Source organism: Canis aureus, chromosome 8 (assembly GCF_053574225.1).
Source record: "Canis aureus isolate CA01 chromosome 8, VMU_Caureus_v.1.0, whole genome shotgun sequence".
In the NCBI taxonomy this organism is placed as follows: domain Eukaryota; kingdom Metazoa; phylum Chordata; class Mammalia; order Carnivora; family Canidae; genus Canis; species Canis aureus.
The window spans coordinates 67,987,097-68,010,228 of record NC_135618.1 but is presented as its reverse complement, the minus strand read 5'-3'; the positions used below and the strand labels follow the sequence as shown (position 1 = coordinate 68,010,228).

General features: G+C 40.4%; 1 protein-coding gene across 3 annotated transcripts in view; it reads right to left on the bottom strand.

Moving 5' to 3' along the window:
• Nucleotides 1-23,132, bottom strand: part of LOC144319578 (cytochrome P450 3A12-like) — a 79,512-nt gene that overhangs the window by 25,943 nt on the left and 30,437 nt on the right. Inside the window, exons 2-6 of one of the 3 annotated variants that reach the window (XM_077907887.1) lie at nucleotides 17,579-17,743; nucleotides 13,317-13,641; nucleotides 9,627-9,720; nucleotides 7,658-7,710; nucleotides 5,421-5,520 (exon numbers count right to left, since the gene is read on the bottom strand). In XM_077907887.1, coding sequence (XP_077764013.1) covers nucleotides 5,421-5,520; nucleotides 7,658-7,710; nucleotides 9,627-9,720; nucleotides 13,317-13,387 — 318 coding nt within the window. In that variant the 5' untranslated portion in view covers nucleotides 13,388-13,641; nucleotides 17,579-17,743. Of the gene's footprint in view, nucleotides 1-5,083; nucleotides 5,238-5,420; nucleotides 5,521-7,657; nucleotides 7,711-9,626; nucleotides 9,721-13,316; nucleotides 13,642-17,578; nucleotides 17,744-23,132 lie in introns of those variants that run through there. The other 2 variants (XM_077907888.1, XM_077907889.1) reach the window with 2 other exon arrangements.

Here is a 23,132-nt window from a genome sequence, read left to right as displayed (position 1 = left end):
CTTCCACAACTTAATAACAAACATCTAAAAACTCTAAAGCCAACATCACCTCAGTGATGAAAAATTGATGTTATATCACTAAGATGATGAAATAGGACACATCAGCCTCTGTCGTCCCACAAAGGAGCAACAATTAGATGGCTATCCATAACAAAAATAAGTCTAAGAGCTTAGGAGTCAAGTTGAAGTAAGAAACTTCAACAACACAGTAGACTAAAACTCCTGAGAATAACCATACAAAAACAAGGTAAGGGAAATAAAGTCATTTTGCTTGCATCACCCCATGACCCAGGCCAGCACTGCTCAGCACAACAGGATACTCCCTGATCTGCCACAATTCCCCTTCTTGGGTAATGAGCAGAAGGATAAGCGACCATTAGCCCCAGTCCTTCAGGGCATGGCACTAGCAACTGTTTGGTTTCAAACCTTCCAGGGACTGGCATAGCTGACACATCTAGACATAGCTAGGAACAAAGAAGGGCAGGACTACCAGTATCAGCGAAGTGGCAGGAGTAAACACAGTTCCATGTACCACTCTCAGAGGACCCTAGCAGCCTTAGCTCCTGGGGAATCTACAGCCAGCACAGCACTGTGCACCCTCTAAGATTTTGCTGCAATTAGTTTCACAGGTTTTCTCATTTGCAGATCCAGATGCCTGAGTCTGCTGTGTCCCATCTGCATTCACTTGAGTTGCCTCAGCCAGCACCACCCCCAAAATCCTGAGCCCTAGAATCTATACCACCAACCACTCTTGGCCTCTGTAACTGGGCATACATATAAAACACCATCCCAGCCCCAGTACCTTTCAGGTACCTGAAGTCATGCCTGACTCCTGTCACTACACTGCACTGCCACTGAGACTACAGCTAACCCCTGAAGTTGTAACACCCACACCCATGCCAGTCTGAACTCTAGTCATGAGTGCCTGCTGCTGTGTATGCACTACAGGCTAGCCCTGAAGCCACGTGAGTACACACAGACAGCTCAGGCATTCAAATCTACTTGTGTGCCCATAGTTGGCATAGGCCCTACCACTGGCATTAGCTCTGTTCTGGGCATAAGACTGCTTTCAGCCCCTACAGACAAGTGTGTGTAGAGCACCAACTCTTGCCACTATTCTCTTTCCCCAGTCCTATGGCACTGGATCTGGTGGTGCTGTTGAAGACCCCAACAGACACCACAGGCACAAAGAACCCTCTACTTCACTTGCTGCTAAGGATCATGCAGTTGCCAATATTGTGGCCCCCAACTGTCTGAACCAACCATGTCCTAGGGATTATTTCAAATAATTCAGTCAGAGTGGAGAAGAAAAGAAAGAATGAAAGAATGAAAGAACGAACAAACTGCGGGGGGAAAGCCTACAGGACCATCCCTTATAGGACCATCAAGTGAAACAATATTCATGTTATGGGAGTCCTAGGAAAGAGAGAAGTGGGTAGAATACTTATTTAAAGGAACAACGGCTGAAAACTTCCCAAACCTAGGGAAATGTATGGAAATCTTGGGAAATAAGCTTGAAGTCCCCAGTAAGATTGAATCTGAAAAACACTTCTCCATGAGACATTATAGTAACAATGTCAAAAATTGAACCCCCCAAAAAATCTTGAAAGCAGCAAGAGAAAAGGAGCTCATCAAATACAAAGGAACGCCATGGGACTATCAGTGGATTCCTCAGCAGAAATCTTGAAAAGCAAAATAGAGGGAGTGATTTCTTCAAAGTGCTGAAAAAAAAAAATACCAACTAAGAATACCTTACCCAGAAAAACAAGGCTTTCAGAAAAGAGAGAGAGATAAAGACATTTCCAGACAAGCAAAAGTAGACAGAATTCATTACCACTAAGCCTGCCTTATAAGAAATACCAAAGGGAGTCTTCAAGTTGGCAAAAAAAAAAAAAAATACTTACTAGTAACATAAAATCACATGAAAGCATAAATGTAACTGATAAATATAAATACATAATTCACAACACAGTGAAATTGTAGTGATAATATGCAAATTACCTGTAACTCAAGAGAAAGCTGAAAGACAATTTTTTAAAAAAGGAACTACAGTGAAATAAGTCAATCAGAAAAGGACAAACATTATATGGTCTCATTCATTTGGGGAACATAAAACTTAATGAAAGGGAATAAAAAGAGAGAAAATGAGTGAAAATATCAGTGAGGGTGACAAAACATGACAGACACCTAACTCTGGGAAATGAACAAGGGGTAGTGGAAGGGGAGGTGAGTGGGGAGTTGGGGTGACTGGGTGATGGGCACTGAGGGGGGCACTCAGCGGGATGAGCACTGGGTGTTATGCTATATGTTGGCAAATTGAACTCCAATTAAAAAAATTTTTTAAATTAAAATAAATAAAAAAGGAACTACAGCTAAAATAATATGTTAGATACATGTTATAAAAATGTGTAAACTGTGATACCAAAAACATAAAATCGGTGAGGAGGATTTAAACAAATTTAAGTTCTGATCAGCTTAAAACAGACTGCTATATCTAGAGGATATTTTATGTAAGCTTCCTGATAACTCCAAAACAAAACCTAGAGTAGGCACAGAAAAGATAAAGTGAAAAAAATCAAAGCATTTTTCCCACAGTTGTGGGAAAAAACAACATGAAATTACAATGGAAGATGGGAAGGAAGAAAAATTGATCAATTAAACAGCTGGACTAACAAAATGACAATAATAAATCATTATCAATAATTACTTTAAAATGTAAAGGAAAAGATGAATAGATACAGAAAATGAAATATTACTCAATCTTAAAAAGGAAGGAAATCTTGTCATTTCCAAGCATGGATGAGCCTGGACAGCATGGACAACAGGGTAGGAGCACTAAACCAGACACAGGACAGGATTTGCACGATCTCACTTACAAGTGGAATCTAGAAAAATGAAGTCAAGCTCAGTAGTAGAGGGTAGAATGGTAGTTATCAGAGGTTGGGGAAAATGGCAGATAGAAATCACATCATACAAACTTTTGGTAATGAGATGGATAAGTTCTGGAGCCTGAATATACTGCATGGTGATTATAATTATTAATACTGTACTGTATACTTGAAATTTACTTTAAAAGTAGATCTTACGCATTCTTACCACACACACGCACATAGAGTAACTCTGGGTGGTGATAGATATGTTAATTCATTGGTCATAATCACTTCACAGTGTATATATAAATCAAAACATCACACTTAAATATATACAGTTTTCATTGTAAATATATATATATATAAAATAGTTAAGTGGTGAAAAGCTGAATGTTTACCCCTAACATCAGGAACAAGGCAAAATGTTCACTCTCACCAGTCTTACCATCATACTAGAAATTTTAGCTAGTGCAGTAAGACAAAACAAAGAAATAAAGACATACAGATTGGAAAGATAAAAATAGGAGTGTCCCTATTTCAGGTGACATAATTGTCAATGTAGAAAATCTTGAGGAATATAAAAAAGAACACCTCTGCATCTTAAATAAGCTAAGCTAGGTTTTAGGAAACAAGATCAACAGAAAAATCAACCCTGTTTCTATATAATAACAAGAATATATTAAAACACACTAAAAACACAGTAAGAATTATAATCACAAAAAAGGTGAAATACTTTAAATGTATATTTAACAAAACATAAAACATATGGTTTTCCTATGCTGAGAACCAAGTGTTGGTGAAAAGAATCAAAGAAAACCTAAATAAGCTCACATTGCATCCATGCATTGAAAGATATGATTTAGTAAATATATAGATTTTCCACAAATTGATCAATACCTTTAAGTCATGTTTTACAAAATCCTGGCAAATATTATGTAAACATAGATAAGCTAATTCTAAATTTGTATCGAAAGGCAAAGAAGCTAGAATACCTAAAACAATTCCAACAAAAATAAAATGAGAGAAATCACTGTTCATGATGTTGAGACTCACTATATGGCTACAGTAATCAAGAGAGCCAGGACCCGGGGGAGGGATAGATACAGAGATCAATGAACAGAAAATGAGAAATAGACACATACACATAGGTCCAGGTAAATTTTGACACTGGTACAACAGCAATTCAATGGAGGAAGTACAGCCTTTTCACAAATGGTGCTGAACCAATTAGACATCCGTAGAACAAAAAGATCTTTGAACTAAACTCCACACCGAAGGAGCCTCGGTGTCCAACGAAAGATGAATGAATAAAGAAGATGTGGTTTATGTACACAATGGAATATTACTCAGCTATTAGAAATGACAAATACCCACCATTTGCTTCAACGTGGATGGAACTGGAGGGTATTATGCTGAGTGAAGTAAGTCAGTCGGAGAAGGACAAACATATGTTCTCATTCATTTGGGGAATATAAATAATAGTGAAAGGGAATATAAGGGAAGGGAGAAGAAATGTGTGGGAAATATCAGAAAGGGAGACAGAACGTAAAGACTGCTAACTCTGGGAAACGAACTAGGGGTGGTAGAAGGGGAGGAGGGCGGGGGGTGGGAGTGAATGGGTGACGGGCACTGGGTGTTATTCTGTATGTTAGTAAATTGAACACCAATAAAAAATTTAAAAAAATAAAAATAAAAATAAATAAAAATAAATAAATAAACTCCACACCTCACAAGTAACACTAAAAACTAATACAAAATAAATCACAGACTTACATGTAAAATATAAAACTATATACTTATATGTAAAATATAAAATAAATATTTGGAGAACTTCCTTCAGACTCAGGGCTAAGTGAAGATTTTTCAAACTTGGTGCCAAAGTCACAATCCATAAAAGGAAAAGAAGATAAACTGGCCTTACCAAAATAAAAAATGTTTGCTCTGCTGAAGACCCTGAGACAACAAAATGACTAGTTACACACCATACCTATAAAAAAAGTAGTAAGAAGGAGACTTCTAGTAGTGGAACAGCCCTGTAACATCCTTGGGGTGGTGAATACACAAATCTACATGTAATATAAATGTTCAGAGAGCAACACACACACACACACACACATACAAGTGAGTACATATAAAACTATTGACAACTGAGTAAGCTCTGTGGCTAGAACCAATGTCAATTTTGGCTTGGACCTTGTTATGCAGGATCTTACCTTAGAGGAAACAGCTTGAAGGTTACATGACATGGGACCTCCTGTGACAACTTCCTGTGAATCTATTCTTATTTCAAAATAAAATAAAAGTTTTATAAATAACTATGTAAATTTAAAATAGGGGATCTCTGGGTGGCTCAGCGGTTTAGTGCCTGCCTTCGGCCCAGGATGTGATCCTGGAGTCCCAGGATCGAGTCCCGCGTCGGGCTCCCGGGATGGAGCCTGCTTCTCCCTCTGCCTTTGTCTCTGCTTCTCTCTCTGTATCTCTCACGAATAAATAAATAAAATCTTTAATAAAATAAAATAATAAAATAAAATAAAATAAACCCATGCCTACCCGCCGGTTTGTGAAGACAGAATAACATTCTTTCACTAGCACTGTTTTGATCATGTCCGGATCTGTGATAGCCAGCACAGGCTGTCGCCCATCATAAAACCTGTGTTGGGAAAACAGATGTGATTATACGTAACATGTTAGTTTTTGCAGCTGCAGCCATGCCTAGCAGTCCAGACTTTTATCCTCATGGTACCTAATCCATTCTCTGAGATTAGGGTTAGAAATAACATTAGAACATTTATTGAGTATACATGCGTACGTGGATAGTTCCTGGACCATTCTCCACGGTTTTTTCTATGTTTAAAATATCTCAAATATTTTAGAATTATGTCAGCATTTCAAATAATTTATCAAATATTATTAAAGAGGAAGTTAGGTTGGTAAATAACTGAAGGCATGTAAATCATCTAGGAACAGAAAAAAAAAGAAGGAGAATCCACCTACCCAGTCACTAAAAATTATAATGTTAAAGATATATCAAACACATGAAAGGCATGTGATAGAATATTAGATGAAAATTGTGCACACACTAATCACACATATGGAAGATGTGTCTACAAATGAAAAGACTTGGAATGCTCAAAAAGCGATGGCAATATTATGAATTATATCCTTGCTTTATTTTCTAAAATATGCTTCCTAGTTACATTTGAAAGGAAATATAAATTTTAAAACTTGAGAGGTCCTTGACAGCATTGTTAGAAAAATGTAAAACAAAAAACAAAGAGAATAAAGAAATACAAGGGAATATGCACAATTCATTTTAGATACATTTCCTTTTCATTACTTATATTTATTCTTATACGTGGGTCCCAAGTGTGAGTTCTTTGGGCTTCATGTAGGTGACATCATATAGCAACAGAGCAAGTCCAATTTTGCACATTGTCATATAAAGCTGACTCTTTATATGTGATCCATTCAATTCTAGTGTGACCTCCTGAGTGTCAGTATGACCTGTTAATAAGAATCTGTCACCAGCATGAGGTTTACTCTGGCATTTTGTTTTCCATTATAAATCATCTGCATTTTCTATTAAGAACAAAATGAAAGATTTCCCACAATTCCCCTATTCTTTCTTTAATGTCACAGAGGAATCTCAAATGGTTTTGTGATCACATCTAAAAACGGATGAGGAGGGATGCCTGGGTGGCTCAACAGTTGAGCGTCTGCCTTTGGCTAAGGGCATGATCCTGGGGTCCAGGATCAAGTCCCACATCGGGCTCCCTGTGAGGGAGCCTATGACTTTGCCTCTCTATATGTCTCTCATGAGTAAATAAATAAAATATTTAAAAAATAAATAAAAACAGATAAGGACACTATATGCCTATGTCTTTGCCTCTCTATATGTCTCTCATGAGTAAATAAATAAAATATTAAAAAAATAAATAAAAACAGATAAGGACACTATACTAAATGCTACCCATCTCCAAAAGTAATTCTAAAACTCAGAGATTTCAGTGGGATTCAGGTACATTTAGTGTTGAAGCAGTGATAGAAGTTACTGAAGTGGTGCTTAGGTCAACTTTCCTAGCAGCCTGATCATAATTCTTGGATGATTCCCCTTGTCCCATCATGTTTGTTCAAAAACACCTGGGTGGACAAGAGACAATGATTTTGTGTTACCCTTTATATTCAGGATCTCACACAACCCTAATATTACTTCCACTACCAGTTAAATTCAGATTCTTGGCCCCCACCCCACATCCTTCAGATTTGGTGTTGCTGGGGGATGAGGCTCAAGAATCTGCATTTTTAACAAGCTCTTCCAGGTGGTTCTTCTCTATAGCTATGCATGAGAACCATTTGCTAAGGACAGAACTGGGCCCAGAATGTAAGGCTGGCTCCATTCTGAGCTGATAAGTACTGAATATAGGAAGGGGCAGTGAGCTGAACCAGGGTGATCCAGAGATCTGTCTTCTTTCTATTCCATCATGTTGCTTATGGGTCACACCAACACAGCAGAACCCTGCAGTTTATGAGGACTTGACCAGAGAAGATAAAGAAATGTAGGGAGAGACCACACTGGCTGTTAGCAGCCCCACACCACACTATACCACTCCAGGCTCGATTTATACTTAGACCTGTACATCTGGTGACACTTAGGATTCCAGGCAGGAGAGACTCCAGAAGCTTTACTACATTAGGCTTCATCCCAAGGGGCTCTCAACTGAGACTGTCCATACCACAGGGGCCTCATCACAACAAGCCTATCCAATAGAAAGTTCCAGAATACTCACCCCCACATTCTTCCATACTTCCTAAAACAGTTCTCATCAAAAACAGAAAAACCCTGCAAGAAGAAACAAAACATATTACTCATCTAAACATAATGAGCCCTATGTATAACAGGGACCAAAATGACTTAGATCTCATGAAATGTGGCTTACTACCCCTTACCTTATAGGAAAAAAAGAAAGGGAGAGAAAACAGAAGAGATACTAGAACAGAGAATTTCAAGTCCCTCTTGAGTTCTCTCCTAGTATTGTAGATACTGGACATCTTACCCTGTCTCTGAGGACTGTGTAACCCATGTCTATCTGATATATTTGGCTTGTGCATGTTTTTTCTTGAAATCTCAAAACCTTCTGAAATATTACCTCAGGGCCATGTGGGAAAACTGTAGCTAAGGAAAATAAGCATGGCCTGCATACTCTGAACACCCAGTTACCACCCTGTTCATTGATCTCATAAGCCCTACGAGATTTCAGAGGATTTAGGATATTAAGACACCAGTGACCTCTTTTAATCTAGCAGTTTTACATAAGTCTAACACCTTTGTTGAGTGAATAAATGAGAGATGAATGAGTGAATGACAAGGTGGACTACCCTTCTAGTCATCCACCTCAAAAAAAAAAAAAAAAGAGGGGATAGTGCCACCACTCTGCATAAAGAACAGAGCCAATTAAAACACTTAATCTAAAAAACAAAACAAAATTTAATCTGAGTTTTCACTTCTGTCATTTAAAAAAAAAAACAACTTCATGTCACTAAGTTTCAACTGTGATTTTGATGTTTTAACCATGCAAAACAAGGTTCCAGAAATGTAGGACTAGGGAAGCATGTACTAAGGAGTTGATACAGGAAAAATGGAAAAGAAATTATTGCTTTTTCAGAGGGAAAAGTCCAAGACTGTCTTAGATGATAATTGGCCACTGAGGGTCTCAGCAGGAGATAAGTGGTATCTGAGAAAAAAGTCCCAGATCTGGGAAAGGAACTTCACAGCAAAGAACAGCCTTCAGGTGAGACTGCCTGCTGGCCTTCTAGATGTAAGCTCTTAACCTTCTATCCAGGGGCTGGGCCTTGGACAAGAAATCAGAGCTGGATTAGCCATAACATCTCCACCAACATCAATCTGTGGATCCACTAGCACACTCCATTCAGTATATTAATTTCTTAATAAATTTGTCAAAGCATTTTTTTTCTAGTGACTTTGTATAAGCGGTTCTACCTTTGTATGAAAAACAACATACATACACACAATTCATTCAAAGGTTAAACTCTGAAGTCAAGGCAAGCACCATTACCCCTCACCAGAACTCCTTCCCGGTTTAACTCATCCAGAAGGTGTCTACAATGAAGATAGAGAAGTAAAGCAGAGACCTCTGGTTCAACCTCTCAAATCCCAAGAGATGTCACCATTAGCAAAAGGAGAGTTAGGGCTTGGAAATAACTGCAGAGGTTTGGCAATTCTTGAGAGAATTCAACTATGTGCAAATTCCCCAAAGGTGAATCTTGGTCTTCCCAATAAACTAAAGTTCCAGAGCTATCCCAGAAAATGAAAAGGCTACCCAGAGCTTGTACAATGAATAGAAAAGTGTGACTCTAGCATACACAGCTTAATGGACTACTAGCATGGACTCCCTTGATGCTCTTCTACTACAAATACGATGATGCCTTCCTGGGAATCTGCACCTGCCAGAAACAAAAGCCTCTTCACAAAGCTCACAAGCTACAACATCAAGTCCTGTGCTGAATCAACCAAAGAGCTGGGCTGTATACCGAGGGAAAACCTGAGGCTCCTAATAGCAGACAGCTAAAAGCATGGCCTGGGGTAGATCTGGCCATGTGTCGGATAGAACTTTTGACATCATTTCTGGGAAGTCTGAAATCTAAACACTTCCTCCTGAGAAGGAGCATTTTTATCATGAAACTAAGCTAGGATTTACAACTGTTAGAAGCAAAAGAGGGAGCTTAGACAATACTTACCTTACGGTAGCCCAGAGCAGTTCCCACAAAAGGCAGAGGTGTTGGTCCAGGAATTCCTAGCTTCTTAAAAACCCCATGTGTGTAGGTCCCATACCTATAAAATGAAAGATAAAGCCAGGTCACAGGTGGAATAAGCACTGGGACTGCTCAGTCACTGCCGCAGAAGTGGACAGGTAAGAAGGGAGGTAACACGTAGGCAAGAAATAATAACTGCAATTCCAACAGCAATAATTACATTCACTCATCATCTGCTTTCTGACCTCCACTGTGAGACACACAAACAGTATGATGATGATTAGAGCTAAGAACAGCTGGAAACTTCACAGATGCAATGCTAAAGTGAAGATTTGATAGATGTTTCCACACTTGAGGACTTCTGAAAAGTTCATGCTGATTTCTTGAGGGAAATTCACTCATAATTATTTAGTAAATAACTCTTCCATGATTTTGGAGATTCTCATTCTGGGTGAGAAGAGGAAAAATTTTCTCTCCTCTGATGAAGAGATTTTACTTAATTGCATCCACTCAATAGCTGAGGGTTACTGACATTCTATGGTGAAAATGTTCATACAGCTTACTCAGAGACTTTTGCATTTTCCCTTCCTTGTAGAACCTGTTGCTGTGTGGGATCTGGTCCTTCTTAAATTTATCTTCATAGGGAGGCCTTGAGCAACCACAGTATTCTCATTGCTATACAATGAAAACTATGTCTAGGGCTCCAGTGGCCTCATACAGAGTGAGAAGCTTTCAACTCCACCCAACTCTGTTGTCAGACACTCTGCTTCTCTTAAGCTGTAGAGAAGGGGGATTGACCCATAGGTGCTCTATATGATTCCATATAAAAGAATCAGTAAGGAAACAATTTCCTGACCATTCTTCCCCTTATTGTTTCTGGTCCTTCAACCTGTGATACACACAGCACACTGCCTGGTACACTAATTCTCTTCTCAAGATGGTTGCTCACAAAGCAGTTAGTTTATTTGCTCTGTGCATCAACTATTTCGGAAACCCATTACAGATGGTGCTCCCTATGGTAGGTTTGCCTACAATCATCTTTCATGTGTCATGTGTGGAATCCCACAACTGGGAGTTCTGGATTCTTGCAAACCTTCCACTTAGGTGTTGCTAAAAAATGACAGCATAGAGGAAGAAAAGAGGCTGAGGGAAGGGGCTGCCAGAAACCATTTTACCCATGAACCTGATAGACCTATAAGGCTAACCCCTTAGAGGCAAATAAGGAAAGTAAGATGGGAAAGGATGCTGGGCAGAAATGGCTACATGCCCTACAGGTGCTTTCAGCTACCGATATTGGGCCTTCCAAAGTCCAGATACCTCTAATTGATAGCAGAATACATGTTATGCAACATAAAATGAGTAATGATAAAACGTTCCATAGACTGGAATGAAGACCTTGTCTCCTCATCTCTGGAGGCTAGCCTTTAAGAAAGATAGTATAGGTTCAAAATAATCTGTACAAATCTAGTAAATCTTACATAATTAAATAAAACCCCAAATTGCATAAATGGATGTGTATTGAGGGACCAGAAGAGGCCCCTAGCAAGACCTAGATGGGTGTTTGGATCCTTCCTCCAGAACAGTTGGACACAGGAGCACCAATTACCAGTATCCAGGGTAGCTTCAGTCCCACCTCCATCCCCTCTTTGCCATCACCACCACAACAAATCAAGTCCTATTTCTGAACATTCACTATGCTCCATGAACTCCCAGGTGAGGCCAAACAAGTGAGTGAAAGTATCAGCAACACTGGTCCCAAGGAAAGATCTTGTCTAGTGCCTAGACTCACATGGCTCCATATGTCATGGAGGATAGGCCAGGAAAATTTTTCTGATTCTTTCCAGCTTCCCTCTTCTTGGTAGATTAATATTGCTTTTGGTACACATGAAGGGGTTAAAATAAAGCCATTCATTTTTATTGCCTTTACGTTGCATTGCATGCAGAGGGCACTGTCTACAGCTACTGAATCTTGGCTACACCAGTGCCTTCTAAGTCTACAGTGTTGTTTACCTGGTGATGACAGTATCCAGTGACAGCCCCACTGCCAGACAGACCACACACACTGTGACTTATGACTTACATGGTAACCCTGACAACTGGCTGCAAGCAGATGAGATGCTAACCCTGCGATCCATTGATGACCACCTGTGGAACCAGGATCAAAAAAGAATCTCTGGGAGATCTGCTCTGAGGAAAGAATATTCTCCCGCTCCATCCCCAGTCCTACCTGGATGCCTCTCACAACAGTACTGGCTCAGTCTCACTACTCCCCTGTGCTGAGAGGTTAAAATAACCTCCCAGTCAATGGATTTAAAAATATATATGACCTATATCACAGAACTATGTGTGTGTACACTAATTTCATATCCTCAACATCACTCTAGAAGATGTAGGTTATTTACACACCTTTGTAGTAAAGGCTGAACCAATAGCCCTCTTGTATCCTTCAGAAAGAACATGCTGGAAAGTCTTATCTCAGAAAAAATCTATTATTAAGTAGAATGAAATTAAACCACATGAATTAATCTTAAACGTCATCACACAAAAAAATGTGTTGCCATAAACACCTGGGAATCCTAACTTTTCTCTCAGAAAATGAAAATGAGGTTTCCATGTTCTATGTTCATGTCCTCATGATTTCCTACTGTTAAAGAAAGTGAAATTGAAACATAAGTGAAACATGACATGGATGGTCCATTCCTACCCACACTGTGAAACTCAAGTCTTTCCCAACCTGCTCCATGATGCTAGTAATCCCACCACTGAAAGGAATTCCTATGCTAGATGTTCAGATTCCTCCTCCAGTACTGTAATATAAAGGCAAAAACATATTTAAAATCCAAATTGGCTTTCAGGGCTCTGTCTTTGTGACAGCTGGCAGATTTCATATTGGGGGTAAAGAAATCTCTATACTGATGTTAACCCTCCCAGAGACTGGAAGGAAAAGGTGAAATGAATAACATTTTAAGAAATCTGCCAAGTCTCCTCAGCTGTAAAGATGGTCATTTAGAGGTAAAGATTCTGCATATTACAGAGTGGGGAGATGGACAGGAGAGGGTCACAGAAAAGAGGGAAGAGCCTATTCTGAAGTGAAATGTGAGGCATCTCCTAGACCCTGGAAGTCGGGTTGCACGAGGTGCTTTAGGTACATGATGCCTGGTGGTGGAGGGAGGGGAGCAGGAACCACCTGAGTGACACAAGCCCAATCCTTCTACATGTGTACTGCAGCAGACACAGACCAGAAGGTAAAGAGAATGAGACAAAGACCCAAGGCACTCCCTCTACTTCCAGAATGAATCCCCATAGCTTGGGAAGGGGGTGAGGATGCCAGACCACCAGGGCCTGTTGACTTTTCTGCTTTTCCTGAATTCAGATTGATTAGTCTAGATCCCAAATGGTGGTCAATAGGAAGATCATCTCTAAGAGGAAGTAATGTCACTCTACCTCCTACCTACAGAAATTATAGTTGTGGTATGGGGGTACTCCTTTAGTAGATCTGGTGAGATCAGTAATAACCTCTTATGTGTTCCTAGCATGTTTGAAGTACTCAACACTTGAGCTATTTACCCTTTGTTAACTCTTTTGATCCTCAAAATGGACAAGGGAAACAAGGTAGATGCTGATTAGTAACCCAAGTCAAGGTTCCAGAGGCAATGAGCCTGAACAGTTACTCACAGATAGAGGAGCACCAGGCTGGTAGCCAGGAGAAGCCAGGTTTCCATGGAAAAGCTTGGGATTAGGTCCATGGCCACTTTTCTTCTGCGTATTCTCTTTACTTTTGTTCAGCAGTGTGTGCTAGTCTTCACTGGCCTATATGTGCAGAGCTTCCCTTCCCACAGCAATGATTCAGTGAGGCTAGAATGTATATACTGAAAAGGGGGAGGAGCTGGAGCTACAACCAGTAGAAAGGCCACTCTTGCTCCACCTCCAGGTACTCCACCCATGAGTGTTGGCAAAGCAAGGTAGACACTTTCAATTTGATCTTCTTTGAGTTCACGCTCTGTGGGAAATTAATAAACAACTCAGTGTTATTAGTAATCTTAAAGGTTATAGACACAGGGAAAGCCACTCACCTTAAATCTCTAGCCTGTCCTTGTCACCATGGCTCCCTACACCCCTAAATACTCGAAATCCTTCAAACAAGCTAGGTTTACACATCTTTACCCATGTAATTTCCTCTGCCTATAAATCCCCCTGTGTCCCCTACAAGGATCCTACTCATCCTCCAAGCCCATTTCAGACATAATTACTATTAGAGTCTTTCCTCAACAACCTCCTTGACATATATAACCACTGCCTTCTCTGGGAAATTTCTGTACTATTATTGGCCTCTCTACACTCTAGTCCCATTGTTGGTCTTGACACCTATCTGCCTTACACATAGCTTCTTAGAGGTGCAGTCTGTGTACTCATCAACATTACATACCTAATCCCCCAGGAAAGCACTATATTCTCAGGGGAGCATCCAGAAAAGGTTGGTGGAGTTGAGTTGGCAGAGGTGAAATTTTGGGGCTTCCTGTGTGTCCTTTTTGGGTGGACTGTAGGTGACCAGGCCACATACCCTCCAGGAGAAATCTAAGAACATAGTAGTATCCAGAAATTACACCTGCTCATTATCATCACTCTGACCCATGTACTGTGTCTGCATGGCCTAAGAAACTGTGGATTATGTGGCATACTTCTGGAATCTCTGGGACAACACAGCCCTACAAATAGATAATTAAGAAAGAAGTGGCTGCAAGCTTGAATAGTAACAATGGGCAGACATAGGAAGCTGGAAGATGATCCCCAGGAAAAGTAGGAGAGAAAGTCCCAGGAATTCTGAAATATTTCTGCCCCTTTTGGTGCCTTCACTGGGCACCATTCAATAGGGTCATGATATTCCCTGTTTATAGATGTGGCAACTGAGACTCAGTGACTGCAATGAGCTTTCCAACAACCCATTGATCACAAGAACAAATTGTAAATAAGCAAACATGAAGAGAGACTGGAAAGTCTCCTGGGCTCTGAAACATCAGTATTCAATGCTTGCCCTTCCCTGGTAAGGGTCACTACATAAATAGTGAGATCCAGGCTGCAACAGCAAAGTGGTTAAATTTTTGTTCCTACCTCCACGGTGACCTGAACAGCAGCTATCTTGTGGGTCTTCCAGGACAAAGGACTCCGCCTCACATCAGCAGGAAAGACAGATGCTAGTCAAGATGGTAGTAAGGGTATTGTTGGGTGGGATCTGCCTCCCTATGTTCCCCAGCAGAGTACACAGAATACATGCAAACAAGGGAAGATTCCTGTCATCTGATAATCTGGACAACTTAATTCCTTCACATAAGCACAAAGCCTTTCTTATTTTACTTGGTAACCAAGCCTCTGTGGAAACTAATATGCTCCAAAACCCATGCTCCACTATGATGATTTGTAACTAAGCCAATAAGGGCATCCACCTGCCCTATTTACCTCAGGCCCTGCTCTAGCTGGTTAGAACCTGTCCCAGTAATGATAGGCTAGTCATTGCTAGGGACTAAAATTCAGCCAGCACCAGATCAATGCAGATGGCCTTGTCTGTAGGGGGAAAGAAGCACGAGCTTTGTGCTCCATCTTTCCTCAGGAGGTGACACCTGATATGATGAAACTCGGATCCTCAGAGTTGTGCAGAATGTATGAAGGAAGACACTGTGTTTTGGAACAACACCCCTCATCCCTCGTGGCTGTCATGTACTCCTTCCTGTACTAACATCATGTACTTTCCAAACTCTGCTCTAAATACGTGGGATAAAAATATAATTAAGACCCAGGCATATGTTCTCATTCATTTGGGGAATATAAATAATAGTGAAAGGGAATATAAGGGAAGGGAGAAGAAATGTGTGGGAAATATCAGAAAGGGAGACAGAACGTAAAGACTGCTAACTCTGGGAAACGAACTAGGGGTGGTAGAAGGGGAGGAGGGCGGGGGGTGGGAGTGAATGGGTGACGGGCACTGGGGGTTATTCTGTATGTTAGTAAATTGAACACCAATAAAAAATAAATTTAAAAAAAAGCAAAAAAAAATAAAATATAATAAAATAAAATAAAATAAAATAAAATAAAATAAAATAAAATAAAAAAAGACCCAGGCATCATTCAGTTGTAGCTAGAGAAAACGAACAAATTATAGTACAGCCAAGGAAAAGTAACTATGTGTTCTCTTCAACGGGAAATAGCTTATATGCTTTCTGTTTCTATAGACATTGGTCAAATTGAATCTCAAATAACATTCAAGAGAGCTTGAGTTTACAACCTATTCAGGTGTAATCTGAAACTGGTTCCTATATGCAGAAGCCAGGAAGAAATCCAAGTAATAGAATACCACCTCAGTTTGACAGTTTTAATATGCAAAAGGAATTTACTCACAAGTCTTGTCTTGGGTAGCTATAAGACAGTAGATCTCTACACCTGACTGCCACATCTTAAAAGTTTATACATAGACCTCAACTGTGTTCAGTCACATGTACCTTCCAGATAGTCTAAGCACCACATTACTAAATTGAGGCTGTGTCTTTGGGGCAATTTCTGGGATGGGAAAGACAGCAAAATACACATTCCAAGGACAGAGGAGAGGGTGAGTAGCCTCCAGTTGTCTGGACCAGTTCACAGGTCAGCTATCAGTTGTTCTAATTGTTGACCTCCTAGTGTGAATTGACTGACCTTGAGCAGGTAAACCTAATGCAGCAGTGATAATACACTCTGATCAAGTTGGATTTGAACCTGGAACTCAGGGGTGGTTAACAAGAAAAATAGAAATATCAATTATCACGTTAATAAATTAAGTTTTAAAAAAAGTCCTATCATCAAAATACTTTTAGAAAAAACATTTGATAATATTTGATTCCCATTTATGGGGATCCCTGGGTGGCGCAGCGGTTTGGCGCCTGCCTTTGGCCCAGGGCACTATCCTGGAGACCCGGGATCGAGTCCCACGTTGGACTCCCGGTGCATGGAGCCTGCTTCTCCCTCTGCCTGTGTCTCTGCCTCTCTCTCTCTCTCTCTCTGTGACTATCGTAGATAAATAAAAATTTTAAAAAAAACCTACAGGAAATATTATTCTTCATAGTATAAAAGCACTTTCCTCTTTTTTTTTAAAGCACTTTCCTCTTATACCACTTTAATGTTTCACCTTATGCACATACAGCCTTTTGAAAAGTAGTGACTTTTCTTAAATAAGAAAATAAAAAAAATACCATCAATTAACTTTTTGCTGAAAATAGGAAGAACATAATTACTTGTTTTTGTCAGGAACCCAGCTTGGGGATTCCAGGGTAAAAAGTTCAAAAATCACAGAAAAAATTAAATATTTTTCTACTTTGTAAGACTTCCTAAACTGTTCAGCAAGGAGCAGAGGGGAAACAAAGCCAGAGGGTTCATTTGGCCAAGGTTTTCTAGGTTCACAAGCTGGAGTTCTTGACCTTTAGTTAGAAAACAGACTTCTTTGATAATCAGATAAAAGTAATGACATCTCTCCCTAGAAAATAATGAAACACTCCTCAAACATTTTTCCCTGCAGTTCCAAGGGATTCCCAAAGAGACATGAAACAATGATAGCTGCCAAGCCCACTGATTTTTTTCTAGACAGCCTGTCTCACCAAATAGCCTACTCCTGAGCCCCAGCAGGAGATTCCAGTGGCAACATAGGTATTTCCAGGACTATGGGAACCCTTCCCTCAGTCTGAATCACTCTTCACTATGCCCGGTGTTATGACACACCATGGGGGCAAACTGTGAACAAGACTATTACAAAGGGAGGGGCGTCTGGGTGGCTGAGTCAGTTAAGCATTCAACTCTTGATCTCAGCTCAGGTCTTGATCTCAGGGACATGAGTTCAAGCCCCATATTGGGTTCCATGCTGGGCATAGAGCCTACTTAAAAAAAAAAAAAAAAAGACTATTATAAAGGGCACTTACACAGAGTGAGGAACTCCACTGCAATCAGACAACTCCAAAGGGATCAGGAGCTTGGGGAAGGCAGAGAAAAGTGGGATGTGGAGCCCCTCTGTGGGTCAGTGTACAGGTGTTTCCCATAGGAGATGACAGGTTGTACCATGGACAGAGGAGTATTTGGCCAGAGGACTAGAAGGAGAGAAAGCATTTTGGGCTGTAAGAGTGACCAGATTACATTCATTATCATTGCTGAGTATGTTTATAATTCCTAGGTTGCAAAGTACAGTATCTAAGTCAAGCTGATTTTTATTGCTGCTAATAAGGAAGTAATCACATCACAGTCCCAGATAAGGATCTTCCGCTTCTGGGCCAAAGCTAAATCCAAACAGTGGTCAGGTGGGGGCTGAAGACTGGGCAGGGCCTCTAGAAAAAGCTACCTTAGTGACCTGTCTTACATTTGTCAGGGTAATTTCTGGATTTTAAAACATTTATTGAGGTAAAATTCACATAATGTAAAATTAACCATTTTATTTAAATTCAGTTAATTAACATATAGTGCACTATTAGTTTCAGAGGTAGAGTTCAGGGATTCATCAGTCTTATATAACCCAGTGCTGGGCAGCCTGGGTGGCTCAGTGGTTTAGTGCCCCCTTCAGCCCAGGGCGTGATGCTGGAGACCCAGGATCGAGTCCCACGTCGGGCTCCCTGCATGGAGCCTGCTTCTCCCTCTGCCTGTGTCTCTGCCTCTGTGTGTGTGTGTGTCTCTCATGAATAAATAAATAAAATCTTTAACAACAACAAAAAACCACCGTGCTCATTATATCACCTGCAGTCCTTAATGCCCATCACCCAGTTACCCCATCCCCATCCATCTCCCCTCCAGCAACCCTGTTTGTTTCCTACAATTAAGAGTCTCTTATGGTTTGTCTCCCTCTGATTTCATCTTATTTTATTCTTCCCTTCCTTCTCCTATGATTCTCTGTTTTGTTTCTTAAATTCCACATACTAATGAAATCATATGACAATTGTCTTTCTCTGTCTTATTTCACAGAGCATAATTTATACTCTCTAGTTTCATCCATGTCATTGCAAATGTTAGATTCCTTTTTTGATGGCTGAGTAATATTCCATTGTGTGCATATACCACATCTTTATCCATTCATCTGTCCATGGACATCTGGGCTCTTTCCATAGTCTGGCTATTTTGGACATATAAACATTAGTGTTTATAGCAGCAAAATTAACCATTTTAAAGTAAACAGTTCAGTGTCCCTTAGTACTGTTCAAGGGAAAAACCACAAGCCCAAGATGGGGTCATTTATGCTAGGCCAAGCCACTAAACTAGGGCTTAGTACCTAATTTAATTGCAATTTCAACCTCTCCCAGAAATGTTGTCTTAACAGGTCAGGAATCTTGTGGTTGGCACATTATTTCTGAGGTAATCTGTCACATGGGCCCTTCTCCAACCTTCAGAGGAAGAGGAGGTGATAATCCACTTAATAAGACCCCTGTCATCCAGGGAGGATGACCTTACTGAAACAAGCTTTTTTTTTTTTTTTTTTTTTTTAATTCATGAGAGACACAGAGAGGCAGACATAGGCAGAGGGAGAAACAGGCTCCCAGTGAAGAGCCCAATGCAGGGACTCATCCTGGGACTCCAGGATCACTCCCCAAAGGCAGATGCTCAACCACTGAGCTACCCAGGCATTCCTTGCTGAAACAATCTTTTCTTTTGCTAATTAACTTCTTTGCCCCACCCTCCTGCCTATAACAACCTTCCATTTCCTACAACTCCTCAAAACATTTCTCTATTTGCTAGAGAGGATGTAACCTGAAGATTCTTGACTTGCTTTGGAAAGTCAATGAGATCTTCAAATTTACTCTGTTGAATTTCATTTTTTAACAATACATTCATGATGTTGTGCAGCCACTACCTCTATCTAGTTCCAAAACATTTCCATTTCTCCAAAATAAAATCCTGTGCTCATTAAGCAGGTTCTCCTCACTCTCTCCTTTCCTCAGCCGCTGTGAATTGTTGATGGACAGTCTTGTCTTTAGAGATTTTACCCACTCTAGATATTTCATGTAAATGGAGTCATGTAATATGTGATCTCTTGTGTCTGGCTCCTATTAATTTAAATTTAAAGAGCTAATTACCTTTTTTCAACAATTCATGAATCAGCAACATCTCATCTAGAAGTGAGCTCCCAGGAACTATACTAAATGGAAGGATTTTACAGATAAAAGGAGGTAGGACAGGAATTTAAGAGTGTATTATTTCAGGGAAAAAAAGGGGGGGGTTGGAACACCTGGGTGGCTCAGTTGGTTAAGCATCTGCCTTTGCTTTTTTTTTTTAATAAATTAATTTTTTATTGGTGTTCAATTTACCAACATACAGAATAACACCCAGTGCTCATCCCGTCAAGCGTCCCCCTCAGTGCCCGTCACTCAATCACCACCCCACCCCCCACCCCACCCCCTACCCCTTCCACCACCGCTAGTTCGTTTCCCACAGTTAGGAGTCTCTATGTTCTGTCTCCCTTTCTGATATTTCCCACACATTTCTTCTCCCCTCCCTTATATTCCCTTTCACTATTATTTATATTCCCCAAATGAATGAGAACATATGTTTGTCCTTCTCCGATTGACTTACTTCACTCAGCGTAATACCCTCCAGTTCCATCCACTTTGAAGCAAATGGTGGGTATTTGTCGTTTCTAATGGCTGAGTAATATTCCATTGTATACATAGACCACATCTTCTTTATCCATTCATCTTTCGATGGACACCGAGGCTCCTTCCACAGTTTGGCTATTGTGGACATTGCTGCTAGAAACATCGGGGTGCAAGCATCTGCCTTTGGCTCAGGTCATGGGACTGAGTCCTGCACGTGGCTCTGTGCTCAGCGGAAAGTCAGCTTCTCCCCCTGCCCCTCCCCCTACTCGCGCTCCCCACCCCTGCTCATGCTCCCAATCTCTCTCTCCTCCTCCCCCCCCAATTAATTAATTAATTAATTAAATCCTTTTTAAAAAGTGTGTATTATTTCAGGCAAAATTACCTTCCCTTTAGGGAAGACAAGGGGTATTACGCTGATGCCCTCACTGGTGCTGATCAGGAAATACCAGACTGACTGGCGTAAAACCACCCTCCTGGCGGAAGCAGAAACTGCAGTTGTTAAGTATTAAGTGTTGGTGGGGCTTAACATAAGTGACCCCATTTGGGGCCTGTTTCTTTTGAACGCTTCCTTTACTTAGGATAATGATTTCAAGGTTCATCCCTGCTTTGGCATGTATCACTGCTTCATTTCTTTCATGGCTGAATAATATCCTATGACATGTCCTGTCAACCTGAAAATACAAAGCCACGGTGAGAGGCAAACTATTGTTTGTCAAATAACTGCAATCCAGGGAGCAGCACAGATTCAGGTAGAAACCCAAACATGGCCCCACTTTAAGATGAAAGCATGGGGTTTTATGAGACAAGGAGAGTGTGCAATATAATGAGTTAAAGAAAAACACCACGTTTTCTATGGGGGTTTTTACAAGCTGAGCTACTCTATTGGTTTTATTTTCAGAAAGTCTGTAACTATCAATCCTATGATCCCACTGACTTCTCAAGCAATTGCTTAAAGCCACCTGGTCCAAAGGTTTTGACTGGGAAGGCAGTTTCTCCACAGTGCCTATTCCAGCTCTATCTCTAGTCATGTCAATTTTTCACCATATATAACAATTTTTATCCATTTGAGACAGGGAAACTAAAGGGATCCAATTAAAAACTGCTTCTTTGCTCCTTTTCCTGCTTCTATTCTCACTAGGACCTACATTGTCTCTTACATATGCCTTATAGAACTGATAATGTACGTCCTCCTTATAAAGGTCAAGGGGGGTGTAATTGGGGACCTGGCCCAGGAGTTAACGATTTCTTTGGAGTCTTCCAGCACAATAGATAATGCCTAAGGAGTGACTGGGCAGGTTGTTACCAATGTTTGCTAAGACCACTGACTCATCAAACCTCTGACTTCAGGGCATAAGTGATTTATGGAGAACACCTAACATCCATCTGTGTTCCTAGATTACTAAGACTTTGTGCACCAGACCATCATCCTCAATAAAATCTCCAGGTCCCAAGCAACGACAAGACTCATTTTTCTTTCCTTTCTGAGTCTCCCAGATACTCTGTCCATATCTACACTCCCTCTATATCTTTTTTTTTTTTAATTTTTTTATTTATTTATGATAGGCACACAGTGAGAGAGAGAGAGGCAGAGACACAGGCAGAGGGAGAAGCAGGCTCCATGCACCGGGAGCCTGACGTGGGATTCGATCCCGGGTCTCCAGGATCGCGCCCTGGGCCAAAGGCAGGCGCCAAACCGCTGCGCCACCCAGGGATCCCCACTCCCTCTATATCTTTAATAAATGCTGCTCGCATTTCCTGTTGGCCTATTTCTATCCTGTTCAAAGCCAAGGGTCCTCTTGGCTGGTCTTGCGGGACCCACCTCTATGTCCTTGGACCCAACCAGCCTGAATCATATCCATTCATTAATTTCCATTATTTCTACCTTCTGGCTATTGCAAATAGCACTGCTATGAATAGGCAGGTAGATGTATTTCTTTGGGAAACTTGTCAATTTTCTTAGGTATTTAACTAGGAGAGGAACTGGTGGGTCATATGGTAGTTCTATGTTTAACTTTTTGAGGAACTGCTAAACTGTCTTCCACAGTGGCTGCACCATTTTACATTGCCACCAAATGTACCAAATGCACCAACAAATGGTTCCAATTTCTCCACAATCCCAATAATACTTGCTATTTTCTTTTTTTATTTTTTATAGCTATCCAAGTGCTTATGAAATAATAAGATTTCTGGGATTTTTGACTCTGTGCAACCAAAATGGTTAAGAATCTGAGAGAACATAATATCCAAAAATCTCTAAAGAACTAATAAAACTCAACACTAAGAAAACAAATAATCCAATTAAAAATGGGCAGAAGACAGGAACAGATATTTTTCCAAAGAAGACCTATAGATGGCCAGTGTGAAAAGATGCTTAACATCATTCATCACCAGGAAAATACCTCAAAACTACAAGGAGATAACACCTTACACCTGTCAGAATGGCTAAAGTTAACAACACAAGAAAAAAACAGATGTTGGCAAGGATGTAGAGAAAGGGCATAAGTGATTTATGGAGTATCCTGTCAACCTGAAAATACAAAGCCACAGTGAGGGGCAAACTGCAATCCAGGGAGCAGCACAGATTCAGGTAGAAACCCAAACATGGCCCCACTTTAAGATGAAAGCAGGGGGTTTTATGAGACAAGGGGAGTGTCTCACCCCTCTTGCAGTGTTGGTGAGAATGCAAACTGGTGCAGCCACTCTGGAAAACAGTATGGAGTTTCCTCAAAAGTCAAAAGCCTCTAAGTATTTACCCAAAGAATACAAAAATACTAATTCAAAGGGATACATACATCCCAATATTTATAGCAGCATTATTTATAATAGCCAAATTACGGAAAGAGTACAAATGTTCATGGACTAATGAATGGATAAAAAATGGATATTAGCCATAAAAAAGAAG